The 15,429-nt window shown below is 44.9% G+C and overlaps 1 protein-coding gene across 1 annotated transcript in view; it reads right to left on the reverse strand.

The window, feature by feature from the left end:
* Positions 1–12,976: 12,976 nt before the first annotated feature.
* FTCDNL1 (formiminotransferase cyclodeaminase N-terminal like) overlaps positions 12,977–15,429 on the reverse strand; it is a 191,796-nt gene continuing 189,343 nt past the window's right edge. The window contains exon 6 of the mRNA XM_068245091.1: positions 12,977–13,474. Coding sequence (XP_068101192.1) covers positions 13,364–13,474 — 111 coding nt within the window. The 3' untranslated portion in view covers positions 12,977–13,363. The remainder of the gene's footprint in view (positions 13,475–15,429) is intronic.

Genomic DNA, 15,429 nt, shown 5'->3' on the forward strand with positions numbered 1-15,429 from the left:
GGTTAGATATACTTTTTCCTCTCTACTTGGTTATGGTAGATGATAAATTTAGTAAACTTCAATTTGCCCTATTTATATGGGCTTTAAAGGACAAACTGGCCTGAGAAGGATATGGAGGCTGCCATATGTATTTCCTTTCCACATTGCCTGGCTGTCCTACTGATACTCTGCCTTTAATACTTTACCACTTGAGGACCGTGGGCTTTACACCCCCCTGGCGTTCTGATTAAATCGCCAGGGCGGCTGCGGGAGGGTTTTTTTTAAATTTAAAAAAAACTATTCCATGCAGCCAACTGAAAGTTGGCTGCATGAAAGCCCACTAGAGGGCGCTCCGGAGGCGTTCTTCCGATCGCCTCCGGCGGCCAGAAGTAACACGGAAGGCCGCAATAAGCGGCCTTCCGTGTTTCGCTTACCTCGTCGCCATGGCGACGAGCGGAGTGACGTCATGGACGTCAGCCGACGTCCTGACGTCAGCCGCCTCCGATCCAGCCCTTAGCGCTGGCCGGAACTGTTTGTTCCGGCTACGCTGGGCTCGGGCGGCTGGGGGGACCCTCTTTCGCCGCTGCACGCGGCGGATCGCCGCGCTGCAGCGGCGATCAGGCAGCACACGCGGCTGGCAAAGTGCTGGCTGCGTGTGCTGCTTTTTATTTCATTGCAATCGGCCCAGCAGGGCCTGAGCGGCAGCCTCTGGCGGTGTTGGACGAGCTGAACTCGTCCAGACCGCTCAGCAGGTTAAGGACCAGCCACTTTTTTTCCATTCAGACCACTGCAGCTTTCACGGTTTATTGCTCGCTCATACAACCTACCACCTAAATTAATTTTGGCTCCTTTTCTTGTCACTAATGAAGCTTTCTTTTGGTGCTATTTGATTGCTGCTGCGATTTTTACTTTTTATTATATTCATCAAAAAAGACATGAATTTTGGCAAAAAAATGATTTTTTTAACTTTCTGTGCTGACATTTTTCAAATAAAGTAAAATTTCTGTATACATGAAGCGCGAAAAATGTGGACAAACATGTTTTTGATAAAAAAAACCATTCAGTGTATATTTATTGGTTTGGGTAAAAGTTATAGCGTTTACAAACTATGGTGCAAAAAGTGAATTTTCCCATTTTCAAGCATCTATGACTTTTCTGACCCCCTGTCATGTTTCATGAGGGGCTAGAATTCCAGGATAGTATAAATAACCCCCAAATGACCCCATTTTGGAAAGAAGACATCCCAAAGTATTCACTGAGAGGCATAGTGAGTTCATAGAAGATATTATTTTTTGTCACAAGTAAGCGGAAAATGATACTTTGTGACAAAAAAAAAAAAAGTTTCCATTTCTTCTAACTTGCGACAAAAAAAAAATGAAACCTACCACGGACTCACTATGCCCCTCTCTGAACACCTTGAAGTGTCTACTTTCCAAAATGGGGTCATTTGTGGGGTGTGTTTACTGTCCTGGCATTTTGGGGGGGTGCCTAATTGTAAGCACCCCTGTAAAGCCTAAAAGTGCTCATTGGACTTTGGACCCCTTAGCGCAGTTAGGCTGCAAAAAAGTGCCACACATGTGGTATTGCCGTACTCAGGAGAAGTAGTACAATGTGTTTTGAGGTGTATTTTTACACATACCCATGCTGGGTGGGAGAAATATCTCTGTAAATGACAATTTTTTATTTTTTTTTACACACAATTGTCCATTTACAGAGAGATTTCTCCCACCCAGCATGGGTATGTGTAAAAATACACCCCAAAACACATTGTACTACTTCTCCCGAGTACGGCGATACCACATGTGTGGCACTTTTTTGCACCCTAACTGTGCTAAGGGGCCCAAAGTCCAATGAGTACCTTTAGGATTTCACAGGTAATTTTGCGGAATTTGATTTCCAGACTACTCCTCACGGTTTAGGGCCCCTAAAATGCCAGGGCAGTATAAGAACCCCACGAATGACCCCATTTTAGAAAGAAGACACCCCAAGGTATTCCGTTAGGAGTATGGTGAGTTCATAGAAGATTTTAATTCTGTCACAAGTTAGCGGAAATTGATTTTAATTGTTTTTTTTTTTCACAAAGTGTCATTTTCCGCTAACTTGTGACAAAAAATAAAATCTTCTATGAACTCACCTTACTTCTAACGGAATACCTTGGGGTGTCTTCTTTCTAGAATGGGGTCATTTGTGGGGTTCCTATACTGCCCTGGCATTTTAGGGGCCCTAAACCATGAGTAGTAGTCTTGAAACCAACAATGTCGCAAAATGACCTGTGAAATCCTAAAGGTACTCATTGGACTTTGGGCCCCTTAGCGCACTTAGGGTGTAAAAAAGTGCCACACATGTGGTACCGCCGTACTCAGGAGAAGTAGTATAATGTGTTTTGTGGTGTATTTTTACACATACCCATGCTGGATGGGAGAAATATCTCTGTAAATGACAATCTTTTGATTTTTTTTACACACAATTGTCCATTTACAGAGAGATTTCTCCCACCCAGCATGGGTATGTGTAAAAATACACCCCAAAACACATTATACTACTTCTCCTGAGTACGGTAATACCACATGTGTGACACTTTTTTGCAGCCTAGGTGCGCTAAGGGGCCCAACGTCCTATTCACAGATCATTTTGAGGCACTTGTTTTGTAGACTACTCCTCATGGTTTAGGGCCCCTAAAATGCCAGGGCAGTATAGGAACCCCACAAGTGACCCTATTTTAGAAAGAAGACACCCCAAGGTATTCCTTTAGGAGTATGGTGAGTTCATAGAAGATTTTATTTTTTGTCACAAGTTAGTGAAATATGACACTTTGTGAAAAAAAACAATAAAAATCATTTCCGCTAACTTTTGACAAAAAATAAAATCTTCTATGAACTCGTCATACACATAACAGAATACCTTGGGGTGTCTTTTTTTCTAAAATGGTGTCACTTGTGGGGTTCCTATACCGCCCTGGCATTTTACGGGCCCAAAACCGTGAGTAGTCTGGAAACCAAATGTCTCAAAATGACTGTTCAGGGGTATAAGCATCTGAAAATTTTGATGACAGGTGGTCTATGAGGGGGCGAATTTCGTGGAACCAGTCATAAGCAGGGTGGCCTTTTAGATGACAGGTTGTATTGGGCCTGATCTGATGGATAGGAGTGCTAGGGGGTGACAGGAGGTGATTGATGGGTGTCTCAGGGGGTGGTTAGAGGGGAAAATAGATGCAATCAATGCACTGGGGAGGTGATCGGAAGGGGGTCTGAGGGTTTGGCCGAGTGATCAGGAGCCCACACGGGGCAAATTAGGGCCTGATCTGATGGGTAGGTGTGCTAGGGGGTGACAGGAGGTGATTGATGGGTGTCTCAAGGTGTGATTAGAGGGGGGAATAGATGCAAGCAATGCACTGGCGAGGTGATCAGGGCTGGGGTCTGAGGGCATTCTGAGGGTATGGGCGGGTGATTGAGTGCCCTAGGGGCAGATAGGGGTCTAATCTGATGGGTAGCAGTGACAGGGGGTGATTGATGGGTAATTAGTGGGTGTTTAGAGGAGACAATAGATGTAAACACTGCACTTGGGAGGTGATCTGATGTCGGATCTGCGGGTGATCTATTGGTGTGGGTGGGTGATCAGATTGTCCGCAAGGGGCAGGTTAGGGGCTGATTGATGGGTGGCAGTGACAGGGGGTGATTGATGGGTGGCAGTGACAGGGGGTGATTGATGGGTGGCAGTGACAGGGGGTGATTGATGGGTGATCAGTGGGTTATTACAGGGAAGGACAGATGTAAATAATGCCCTGGCAAATTGATAAGGGGGGGTCTGAGGGCAATCTGAGCGTGTAGGCGGGTGATTGGGTGCCCGCAAGGGGCAGATTAGGGTCTGATCTGATGGGTAACAGTGACAGGTGGTGATAGGGGGTGATTAATGGGTAATTAGTGGGTGTTTAGAGGAGAGAATAGATGTAAACACTGCGCTTGGGTGGTGATCTGATGTCGGATCTGCGGGCGATCTATTGGTGTGGGTGGGTGATCAGATTGCCCGCAAGGGGCAGGTTAGGGGCTGATTGATGGGTGGCAGTGACAGGGGGTGATTGATGGGAGGCAGTGACAGGGGGTGATTGATGGGTGATTGACAGGTGATCAGTGGGTTATTACAGGGAAGGACAGATGTAAATAATGCCCTGGCGAATTGATAAGGGGGAGTCTGAGGGCAATCTGAGCGTGTAGGCGGGTGATTGGGTGCCCGCAAGGGGCAGATTAGGGTCTGATCTGATGGGTAACAGTGACAGGTTGTGATAGGGGGTGATTGATTAGTGATTGATGGGTAATTAGTGGGTGTTTAGAGGAGAGAATAGATGTAAACACTGCACTTGGGTGGTGATCTGATGTCGGATCTGCGGGCGATCTATTGGTGTGGGTGGGTGATCAGATTGCCCGCAAGGGGCAGGTTAGGGGCTGATTGATGGGTGGCAGTGACAGGGGCTGATTGATGGGTGGCAGTGACAGGGGGTGATTGATGGGTGATTGACAGGTGATTGACAGGTGATCAGTGGGTTATTACAGGGAAGGACAGATGTAAATAATGCCCTGGCGAATTGATAAGGGGGGGTCTGAGGGCAATCTGAGCGTGTAGGCGGGTGATTGGGTGCCCGCAAGGGGCAGATTAGGGTCTGATCTGATGGGTAACAGTGACAGGTTGTGATAGGGGGTGATTGATTAGTGATTGATGGGTAATTAGTGGGTGTTTAGAGGAGAGAATAGATGTAAACACTGCACTTGGGTGGTGATCTGATGTCGGATCTGCGGGCGATCTATTGGTGTGGGTGGGTGATCAGATTGCCCGCAAGGGGCAGGTTAGGGGCTGATTGATGGGTGGCAGTGACAGGGGCTGATTGATGGGTGGCAGTGACAGGGGGTGATTGATGGGTGATTGACAGGTGATTGACAGGTGATCAGTGGGTTATTACAGGGAAGGACAGATGTAAATAATGCCCTGGCGAATTGATAAGGGGGGGTCTGAGGGCAATCTGAGCGTGTAGGCGGGTGATTGGGTGCCCGCAAGGGGCAGATTAGGGTCTGATCTGATGGGTAACAGTGACAGGTGGTGATAGGGGGTGATTGATGGGTGATTGATGGGTAATTAGTGGGAGAGGAGAGGAGAGAATAGATGTAAACACTGCGCTCGGGTGGTGATCTGATGTCGGATCTGCGGGCGATCTATTGGTGTGGGTGGGTGATCAGATTGCCCGCAAGGGGCAGGGTAGGGGCTGATTGATGGGTGGCAGTGACAGGGGGTGATTGATGGGTGGCAGTGACAGGGGGTGATTGATGGGTGGCAGTGACAGGGGGTGATTGATGGGTGATCAGTGGGTTATTACAGGGAAGGACTGATGTAAATAATGCCCTGGCAAATTGATAAGGGGGGGTCTGAGGGCAATCTGAGCGTGTAGGCGGGTGATTGGGTGCCCGCAAGGGGCAGATTAGGGTCTGATCTGATGGGTAACAGTGACAGGTGGTGATAGGGGGTGATTGGTGGGTAATTAGTGGGAGAGGAGAGGAGAGAATAGATGTAAACACTGTGCTCGGGTGGTGATCTGATGTCGGATCTGCGGGCGATCTATTGGTGTGGGTGGGTGATCAGATTGCCCGCAAGGGGCAGGTTAGGGGCTGATTGATGGGTGGCAGTGACGGGGTGATTGATGGGTGGCAGTGACAGGGGGTGATTGATGGGTGATTGACAGGTGATCAGTGGTTTATTACAGGGAAGGACAGATGTAAATAATGCCCTGGCGAATTGATAAGGGGGAGTCTGAGGGCAATCTGAGCGTGTAGGCGGGTGATTGGGTGCCCGCAAGGGGCAGATTAGGGTCTGATCTGATGGGTAACAGTGACAGGTGGTGATAGGGGGTGATTGATGGGTGATTGATGGGTAATTAGTGGGTGTTTAGAGGAGAGAATAGATGTAAACACTGCGCTTGGGTGGTGATCTGATGTCGGATCTGCGGGCGATCTATTGGTGTGGGTGGGTGATCAGATTGCCCGCAAGGGGCAGGTTAGGGGCTGATTGATGGGTGGCAGTGACAGGGGGTGATTGATGGGTGATTGACAGGTGATTGACAGGTGATCAGTGGGTTATTACAGGGAAGGACAGATGTAAATAATGCCCTGGCGAATTGATAAGGGGGGGTCTGAGGGCAATCTGAGCGTGTAGGCGGGTGATTGGGTGGCCGCAAGGGGCAGATTAGGGTCTGATCTGATGGGTAACAGTGACAGGTGGTGATAGGGGGTGATTGATGGGTGATTGATGGGTAATTAGTGGGAGAGGAGAGGAGAGAATAGATGTAAACACTGCGCTCGGGTGGTGATCTGATGTCGGATCTGCGGGCGATCTATTGGTGTGGGTGGGTGATCAGATTGCCCGCAAGGGGCAGGGTAGGGGCTGATTGATGGGTGGCAGTGACAGGTGGTGATTGATGGGTGATTGACAGGTGATTGACATGTGATCAGGGGGGATAGATGCATACAGTACATGGGGGGAGGTGGTCTGGGGGGGGTCTGGGGAGAATCTGAGGGGTGGGGGGGTGATCAGGAGGGAGCAGGGGGCAGGGGGGGGGATAAAAAAAATAGCGTTGACAGATAGTGACAGGGAGTGATTGATGGGTGATTAGGGGGGTGATTGGGTGTAAACATGGGTCTGGGGGGTGGGCAGGGGGGGGGGGGTCTGAGGGGTGCTGTGGGCGATTAGGGGGCAGGGAGGGGGGAAATCAGTGTGCTTGGTGCAGACTAGGGTGGCTGCAGCCTGCCCTGGTGGTCCCTCGGACACTGGGACCACCAGGGCAGGAGGCAGCCTGTATAATACACTTTGTAAACATTACAAAGTGTATTATACACTTTGTATGCGGCGATCATCGGGTTAACATCCCGCCGGCGCTTCCGTATGGCTGGCGGGATGTTGCGGCGGGTGAGCGGAGACAGGCGCCGGCGGAGGATCGCGTCACGGATGACGCAATCGCTCCGCCCATGCCCCTACAAGGACCGCCGCCATTTGTCAATACGGCGGTCCTTGCGGGGTCCACTTCCCGGCCGCCAATTGTCAATACGATGGTCGGGAAGTGGTTAAAGAGACTATGTAACAAAATGTTCAGCCTTATTTCTTCTATCCTATAAGTTCCTATACTTGTTCTAATGTGGTCTGGATTACTGCAGCCATTTCTAGTTGCACTGTCTCTGTAATATATCTAATCTAATTTCCTTTGTCAAGCTTTGTCAAGCCAGGGAGGAATGTGCTGCCTCTGCTGTGATAGGGACAAGTTATGCGCACCCCCTCCAAGCTCACTCCTGTGCGCTGTGTTTATTCTTAACAGCTTCTCTGCTCTCATTCTTAGTGTGTCTGTACCTTCTGCCTCCCTCAGCTCTGTGCTGCTCAAGCATGTCAAGGGTCTGGGCTCTGCACATCTTTCTGAGCTCTGCTTTTCTCACAGTTTTCATCGTGTGACAGCTCCCTCAGTCTCACAGCCTTACAAACACACTTAAAGCTGTTTGTGAATAATAAACACACCACTACAAGCAGGCTCTTCTGACTACTTCCTGTTTGGTGGCCATCTTGATTGTTTACAAAAGCAGTTTATGAAACTGCTTTTTTATCGCCAGGATCGCTGCGGGGAGCGGCGAGAATGTCACAGAGGGGGCTAAGAGAGGACACCCAACAGAATGGTATGTTTATTTATATAGGATTTTTTCAATACAGATTCTCTTTAAGTCATAGACCAAGAACAGAGAAGTTTGACTGCATTTGCTGCAGGCTTGTTTCGGGTGTGTAACTCTGACACTACTGATGCATGAAAGAGGTGCCAAGCATCATCCAGACTAAAACGCTGTGTTTTGCTCCTGTCCCTTATTGCCTGAAGAAGCGGGTTTTTGCCCGTGAAACGCGTTGCGACTTTTCACTGGGAGTAATTGAATAAATTGTATATATGTTTTGAAAATCGACAGCCTATTGGTCTGTTTATGGTTGGCTGGTCCACCACCGCAACCAAAACACTTTTAAACTTTTTAGCTATTTTTATCCTTCCGGCGCCTCTGTACACCTTTACGCATGATGCATGAAAGATCAGCAGAGCTGCCAGGCAACTGGTATTGTTTCAAAGGAAATAAAAATGGCAGCCTCCATATCCCTCTCAGTTCAGTTGTCCTTTAAACACATGCTCATATGTACAAAACATGTATTTAATATGAGAAAAATTTAAATATTTTTTGACTATTTTATTTTGCAGTTGTACTAATTTGAAGCAAAACGACATGGACACATTTGCTAAGGGAGAGAAAGCACAAAAGCTCTACCAGTTACATAAAAGTGCTGAGAAATAAAATGAAAATGAACTTCTAAGAACTTGAAAAGCCCTGAAAAAAATATATGCTCTAGTAAAGTTAACCTTGAGCACTATTCACAAAACAGGCCTGGCTGTTAACCCTCGTTAACAGCTATTTACTGTAAGTGACTTCTGTTTTATTAGAAGATTATTGAGGAATAGAGGCACTAAAATGGTAATAAAAATTTTCTTTTGTTTATAGGACAGACCTAATACACGATCTATAGGTAGTGGGGCAGGAAGGCGTTGACACAATCATTGTCTATAAAGTCAACGTTGCATCATTGTGCTAACAAAAAAAAGATATAAATGTGCTGTTTTATGAGTTAATACGTGCAGTAGCTAATGTCTCAGAGCATTAAAAAAATTCCACAGAAGGTAATATTATTTTTTTACCACTTTATAACACGAAACACCAGCAGCAATGTGAGTTGTACAAAGGTGACTAATGCATATGTATGCACAAATTAAGAATTGAAGTGCACAGTGATTTTTATTTTTAGATGGGGCGGGGGGGGGGGGATGAAAAAATAGATGAACGTAAACAGTGCAGTAGTGATCATGGTTTATATCACATGACACTATATTTTTATTCTTAGTAAGGGCTAAATGATTTGTGTACTTCACCTTAGTCCCCCTTCTGAACTTACCGAGGATCTTTAACCAAGGATTGAGCTTCATCCCAATCAGTAGCCAATACCCATAAGCAATCTTTACCTTTTCTTGAATGGATTATTGGGGATGGGGATGGAGGCGGGGGTGGCTGATATTGTGGGGAAACCCCTCCTTCAGTGTGATGTCACGACAATGGTCATGACAGTTTCCTTTCTGTGAACTTTGTTTGTTACATTGTGGGAGGGAAATAACAGCTGATTCCAAGCAACCAGTATCTCCCTCTTTACATATATATATATATATATATATATATATATATATATATATATATATATATATATATATATATATATATATATATATAGACAAACCTTTAGCCTATCACATTGTTAGTGGTGTGGTTGTACATAATGGCAGTTGGTGCTGCCAAATTTTTTGATGATAACGTGCAGGTTCATTGTGGATCAAACACCACGAATGAATTTCCGTATTTTTCGGACTATAAGACGTTCCTGACCAAAAGACGCACCTCGGTTTGATAGACTAGAACCAGAAAAATTGTAAACCTGGAGCATCCATGGTGCAGGGATGTCTTGTGGATGTTCTCATCCCCAATTATTATGTCGCCCTTGTATTTGTTGTGTCCACCTTGTACCTCTTGTGTCCTCCTATGTCCCCCATGTGTCCACCTCTGTTCCCTTTGTGTCCTCGTTCATGCCCCTTTGTGTTCTTCTGTGCCCACCATTGTCCCCCTCATGTCCTCCTAGGGGCTTGATTCACAAAATGGTGCTAACTGTTAGCACGCCTGTGAAAATCCCCTTAGCATGTCTAAATGAGCTTTTCGCTCGCAAAACTTTACGCGCGTAAAACTTTATGTGCATAAAACTTTACACGCGCACTGCACAGAGCGCAGGGCGCTCAGCGCGAAGTGCCCATTAAAGGCTATGGGACTTTGCGCGTGCAAAACTTTAGCGCGCGATCTGATTGAGAAATCCGGTGCTAACCTACTTAGCACCCTGGTTAGCACATCTAAAGACTTTAGACGTGCTAAGTAGGTTAGCACCGCTTTGTGAATCAAGCCATTTGTCTCCCTCTGTGTACACCATTGTCCCCCTGTGTCCTCCATGGTGCCCCTTTCTGTCCTTGTGTGTCCACCATTGTCCCCATTGTGTCCTCCTTGGTGTCCTTTTGTTCGCCTGTGTTTCCCCCCGTGTCCTTTTTTGTGCCTCTTTGTGTTCACCATTGTTCCTAACATGTTCTTGGTGCCTCTTTGTGTCCTTGTGTGTCCACCATTGTCCCCCTGTCCCCCTCCTTGGTGCCCCTTTGTGTTCCTGTGTGTCCACCATTGTCCACCTGTGTCCTCCTTGGTGCCCCTTTGTGTTCCTATGGGTCCACCATTGTCTCCCTGTGTCCTCCTTGGTGCCCCTTTGTGTTCCTGTGGGTCCACCATTGTCTCCCTGTGTCCTCCGTGGTGCCCCTTTGTACCCCTGTGTGCCCACCATTGTCCCCGTATCCTCCTGGGATCACCTTGGAGTTCCTGTGTGTCCACCATTGTCCCCCAGTGTCCACCTTAGTGCCCTTTTGTGTTCTCGTGTCCTTGTTTATCTCCCCTGTGTCTCCCTTCCCTCCTCCTCTCCCCCCAGGCATAGCAATTAGCAGTGGCAGCACAAGTCATCTGATCTAGGGGGCCCACAGCAATCAGAGACCTCTACTCTCTCTCACTCTTCCCCCTAGAGCCAGCTTCTGCTGATATCGTCATTATACGCAACTGGCACTAGTGGAAAGAGTGAAGGAGAGGAGAGGTCTCTGATCGTTGTGAGCCCCCAGGGAGAAAAAGTGTGTCTTATAGTCCATAGTGATAGATTATTACAATGGTTTAAACCATGTGTGGTCTGTCTAGACTCCTCCAACAGGGTGAATAAAATTGGATTAAAAACAAAATAAAATCGAAAAAAAAATGAGGTGCCAATTTCAAATAGCTGATTAGCAAAGGGAGCCTCCCTTTGCTGATTGGCTGTATGGAATTGCTGCTGTTATTGACCTGAGGAAGTGGGCTTAGACCTGTAAAACGTGTTGCCTGTGCTAAATAAATATCTCTTGGTCTATACAGAGATCTCGTCATTGAGGTAAGCCACCTCATTTTTTTCAATTTTATCTTGTTTCTAACCCAATTTTATTCACACTGTGGCACCTCTTTACCCAAATTGTATTCTTCAACTACTCACTTTACAATGTATTTTTTTTTCTTACTACTACTGTTTTTCAGTAAAGTGCCTCAACAGTCTTGCAGAGGGTGAAATCTCCAGAGCCTGAATCTAGCAGATGTAGAGACCTCGAATGACAAAATTTATTCTGCTGCCTCCATACAAAAGAGACTGTAGCTTTTGGCACATATAGCAGGGACGCTATTTTTATTATTCACCTTCCATACATGCATAAAAGCTGTAGCTGTACTCGCTAGGGAGAGCAATAGCTGACTAGGCATATGAAGTGAGGTCCCCCCCTCTGATTTAACAGCTGGTCCTTTGTCCCAGTCCAATGGTTAGGACACCCTGAACTAACAACTCAAATAAGGAGACAGCACTCCACTTGTGGAAGGGCTCCACTCAAACACATTGTGTACTCCTTGAGCAGATTACAGAGGATTGTTGGGCAGCATGGTGGCGTAGTGCTCTGCAGCCTTGCAGCACTGGGTCCTTGGTTCAAATCTCAGCCAGGGCACTATCTGCACGGAGTTTGTACGTTATCCCCATGTCTGCATGGCTTGCCTCCAGCCACTCAGGTTTCCTCCCTCATCCCAAAACACACAGATAAGTTAATTGGCTTCCACCTAAATTGGCCCTAAACTATGAGACATACATTACATGATACATACATAGACATATAACAATGGTAGAGATTGTGAGCCCATCCGAGGGACAGTTAAACGACAAGACTATGTACTCTGTACAGTGCTGCGTAAGATGTTGGCGCTATACAAATACTAAATACTGTAATAATTCTTATTATTGAAACCAATGGCATGTCATTTCCTGATTTAAGATTTCTCTCCTCTGCAAGATCTCTACATGTGTGTACTGGGGCACAGTTAGGCTCTGTGGAGAAGTACAAATATATGTTGAAGGGAAAGGACGTTTGTTCCATTGTGCAGCTAGGGGCTGGCAAGTATTTGTCTGGACTGGAATCCGAGAATAATTGCAGTCTACCCAAGCTTCATTTCCAACCACAGCACATTTATTTCATTAGGCACCCAAACATAAAAAGTGTCCAACAATGGTGCAGAATTCTCACTTCATGGAAAAAGTGCAATTGCAGTTACAAAACCAAGAGCACTTGTAAGCATTTGACTCTGTCAGAGATTTGAACAGCATAGTTGATGCTGTCAGCTACTTCCTATGCCCAACATCACTCTAAATGTCTGCCAGTATATGCCAGAATTTCCCAGAAGTGTCTGATATCAGTATGAATGTTGAGGTTTACTCCCCGTTAACAGGTGACTCCCTGGTGCCAAAAACACTCGGGTAGCACCGTATTCGTTTTGTAGCAGTTTTTGCAAGTGAAAATGATTTTTCCTTTAACAGCCCACAGCGAGATTACATTTGTGAATCTAAAGTACTTTGGCTGAAGAGTGAAGACATACCATGGAATAACACGTCTTTACATAGTAAACAGGAGTACATACTTTATAGCACTTTTATTGTATAGTTTAACACAGTAGCGGGACTTTGAACTTTGTTTTCGAATTGTTTTCACAAACTAATGAAGTGTCCCTGTCAGGCAATGTATAGTGCAGGCAACTACTCTAGTAAATTGATAATCTGATTTTTTGTTTGTTATTTTGATCATGTGGAAAGCTCAAACCATACATAAGTGTTTTTGATGTTTGATTTTGTAACATATTTATTTTTTTAGCTGATCTGAAAAGACAACAACTAAACAGGATGAGAAAATGTTGCATGCCTTGAATAGGTTGTAAAGAATATTATCAACTGACTGTTTTCATCTCAGTCTTAAAAATAATAATAATAATAATAGTTACATTTGAGTGGTGTTAATCCATGATCAAGGCCAAACTCCAATCATAGATTCTCTATTCAAAACGGGCTGTGAGTGTGTCCATGGGTGCATGCATGACACATAATGCCACTCTGAAAATTCAACAAGTGCAGAAATAATATCTGACACAATACTGGAACTTCCTATTTTGTTTATCTTTAAAGTTCATGTGGAAAATACACTACTCTGGGTTATTCACAGAATGGATGATTCACTTCACCTTTCATGTGATTAAGTTTCGGCTTTATTCATCCCAGGACAGCACAGCAATAATATCGTGAATTGGTCAGCACACCAATCAAAACAAGGTTATTTCTTATTTACAACCATTGCGAGTGGTGAAGTGCAGCCAGGTGCTGCTTATATGACTTTTATCCGCCATGTTAATGAAGATGAGCAGACTCTGGAAATCAGGGCGGCTTCGGTGTTGCACTCCTGGCTAATGGTGTGAGGGTTCTTTCCTGGCGTCAACTGTAATAAACAGAAAAGAGCTGTGTTTACACACCTTGATTTGCTGCATGTGATTTGTCTTAATTGGCTGTGTAAGCCACCATAAAAGAGGATGGAAAACATATATCGTCCAGCACACAGCCAGAGCTTCTTCCCCTGTTAAAAAGCCTTCTTCAAGGTCAATTTATGTTGAAATAGAAAAGTATATATGTTTTTCTGAGTAATACGACAACCCTTAGAATGGAACTTTGTATACTTCCTTATATTGTTATAAAAACTAAACTTTACCTTGTAAATCAGCTTCAGCACACCTCCCCCTAATCTTCATGTGAAAATGTGTTGTGGTAACCTTCATGGATAAATGTGCAACTATTATTAGAGTATATAAAGCAAGAATATTTAAAGCTAAGTGGCATAGCAGGCAGTTGGGATGAGTGAATGTCAGAAAATTTCCACTTGCAATTCTCAATCTACCTAGCAATCAAAAAAGTATGTGTGAACTAGTTAAGGGTTCAATGGAAGTTTAAATGGGAAATGTGAGCACTGTGTTTGAAGCCTCATACACATGCTCAACTAAAGTCATTCAAATTACGCATCAAACAACAAATTTTGCTGTATTGGACAACAATTGTGGGCAAAAAAGCAGCTAAATGACAACATCTGCCATTTTGCTTGATCCATCTATCGGATCAACTCAGATGACTGCGGTGCTGATATTATGCAGTTGGCCATATGTGTACAATATCGTTTGAATGACATTGTTCTACTGAATGCACACGTCATGCATAAGGTGATTTCCGCTTTATTTAAATGAGCTGGTTGTTTGCAAATTCGGTATGTGGAAACAACAAGTCTTTACAATCACGTCACTAGTAAAGTAGATTCCGCTATGTTGGGCATCTGTTTTAGGCGACTTTTCTTGAGCGTGTGTATGGACTTTTATGCAAGTAGCCTACCGATCACTCTATTTTATGTTTATTTGCATTAACATCCCTCAGCAGCAGATAGCAAATTAATTTAGACATATTTAATTCTCATCAAAAACAAAATCCACCTTAATTGTTAAGACAATTATTTCAGTGTTTGCCATGGCAAGGATGCAGAGGAACAGTTAATGTGTCAGGGGAAGGGATGAGGTCAATGGCAACACCTTCTGTGGTTAATAGCAAAGTTCCATAAATGCTATTTGTACCAAATGTGAAAGGCATGTTAGGGAAAATAGGGAAAGGCATGTTAGGGAAAATAGTGGGGAAAAGTCAAATACGTTTTTGAGAAAAGCGACATGGTGGGGTCTGGAAGAAAGGGGCAGCAAAGCCTGCCTCTCTTCTACAAAGCCCTCTTGTCTCCAAAGCCCTTATTCATGTCAAGAATAAGGCCCTCATCCCCACCTCCGGTGCCCAGGAGGGGGTGAGGGCTACTACCCCGTGGATCCCTGATTACATCACGGTCCCTGTATTGGCATTTGATGCTGGAAACCTCACATTGAATTGAGGATTCCGGCAGTTAATGATAAGAGTGCAGTGAGAGTGGAGAGTGGAAGTCAAGGTCTAGTGTATATTGCCAATTATAAATTCAAGGTATGTATTCTGGTTAATGGACTAATAAAATACATTTTTCTCTGTGTGTGTTGTTTTATTAATACTTAATTCTTTGTGGCAGGACAACCATTTCACTAATCCCTAGTCAGGTGGCTCTTCAAGCAAGATTCTCAGAAGACTCCAGAAGATTACAGCACATGGGACAGTTTATATTAACCTAGGTGGGCAATTTTGGTTACAAAAATATATATTTTAACATGAGTGTGTGTGTTTTTTTCAGTAAACTATGTTATATTGGTGTTTGTACACTGGGATGCAAACGTTTGGGCAATCTTGTTAATCGTCATGATTTTCCTGTATAAATCGTTGGTTGTTACGATAAAAAAAAATGTCAGTTAAATATATCACACAGTGATATTTGAGAAGTGAAATGAAGTT

The sequence above is a fragment of the Hyperolius riggenbachi genome, chromosome 7 (assembly GCF_040937935.1).
Source record: "Hyperolius riggenbachi isolate aHypRig1 chromosome 7, aHypRig1.pri, whole genome shotgun sequence".
Classification (NCBI taxonomy): domain Eukaryota; kingdom Metazoa; phylum Chordata; class Amphibia; order Anura; family Hyperoliidae; genus Hyperolius; species Hyperolius riggenbachi.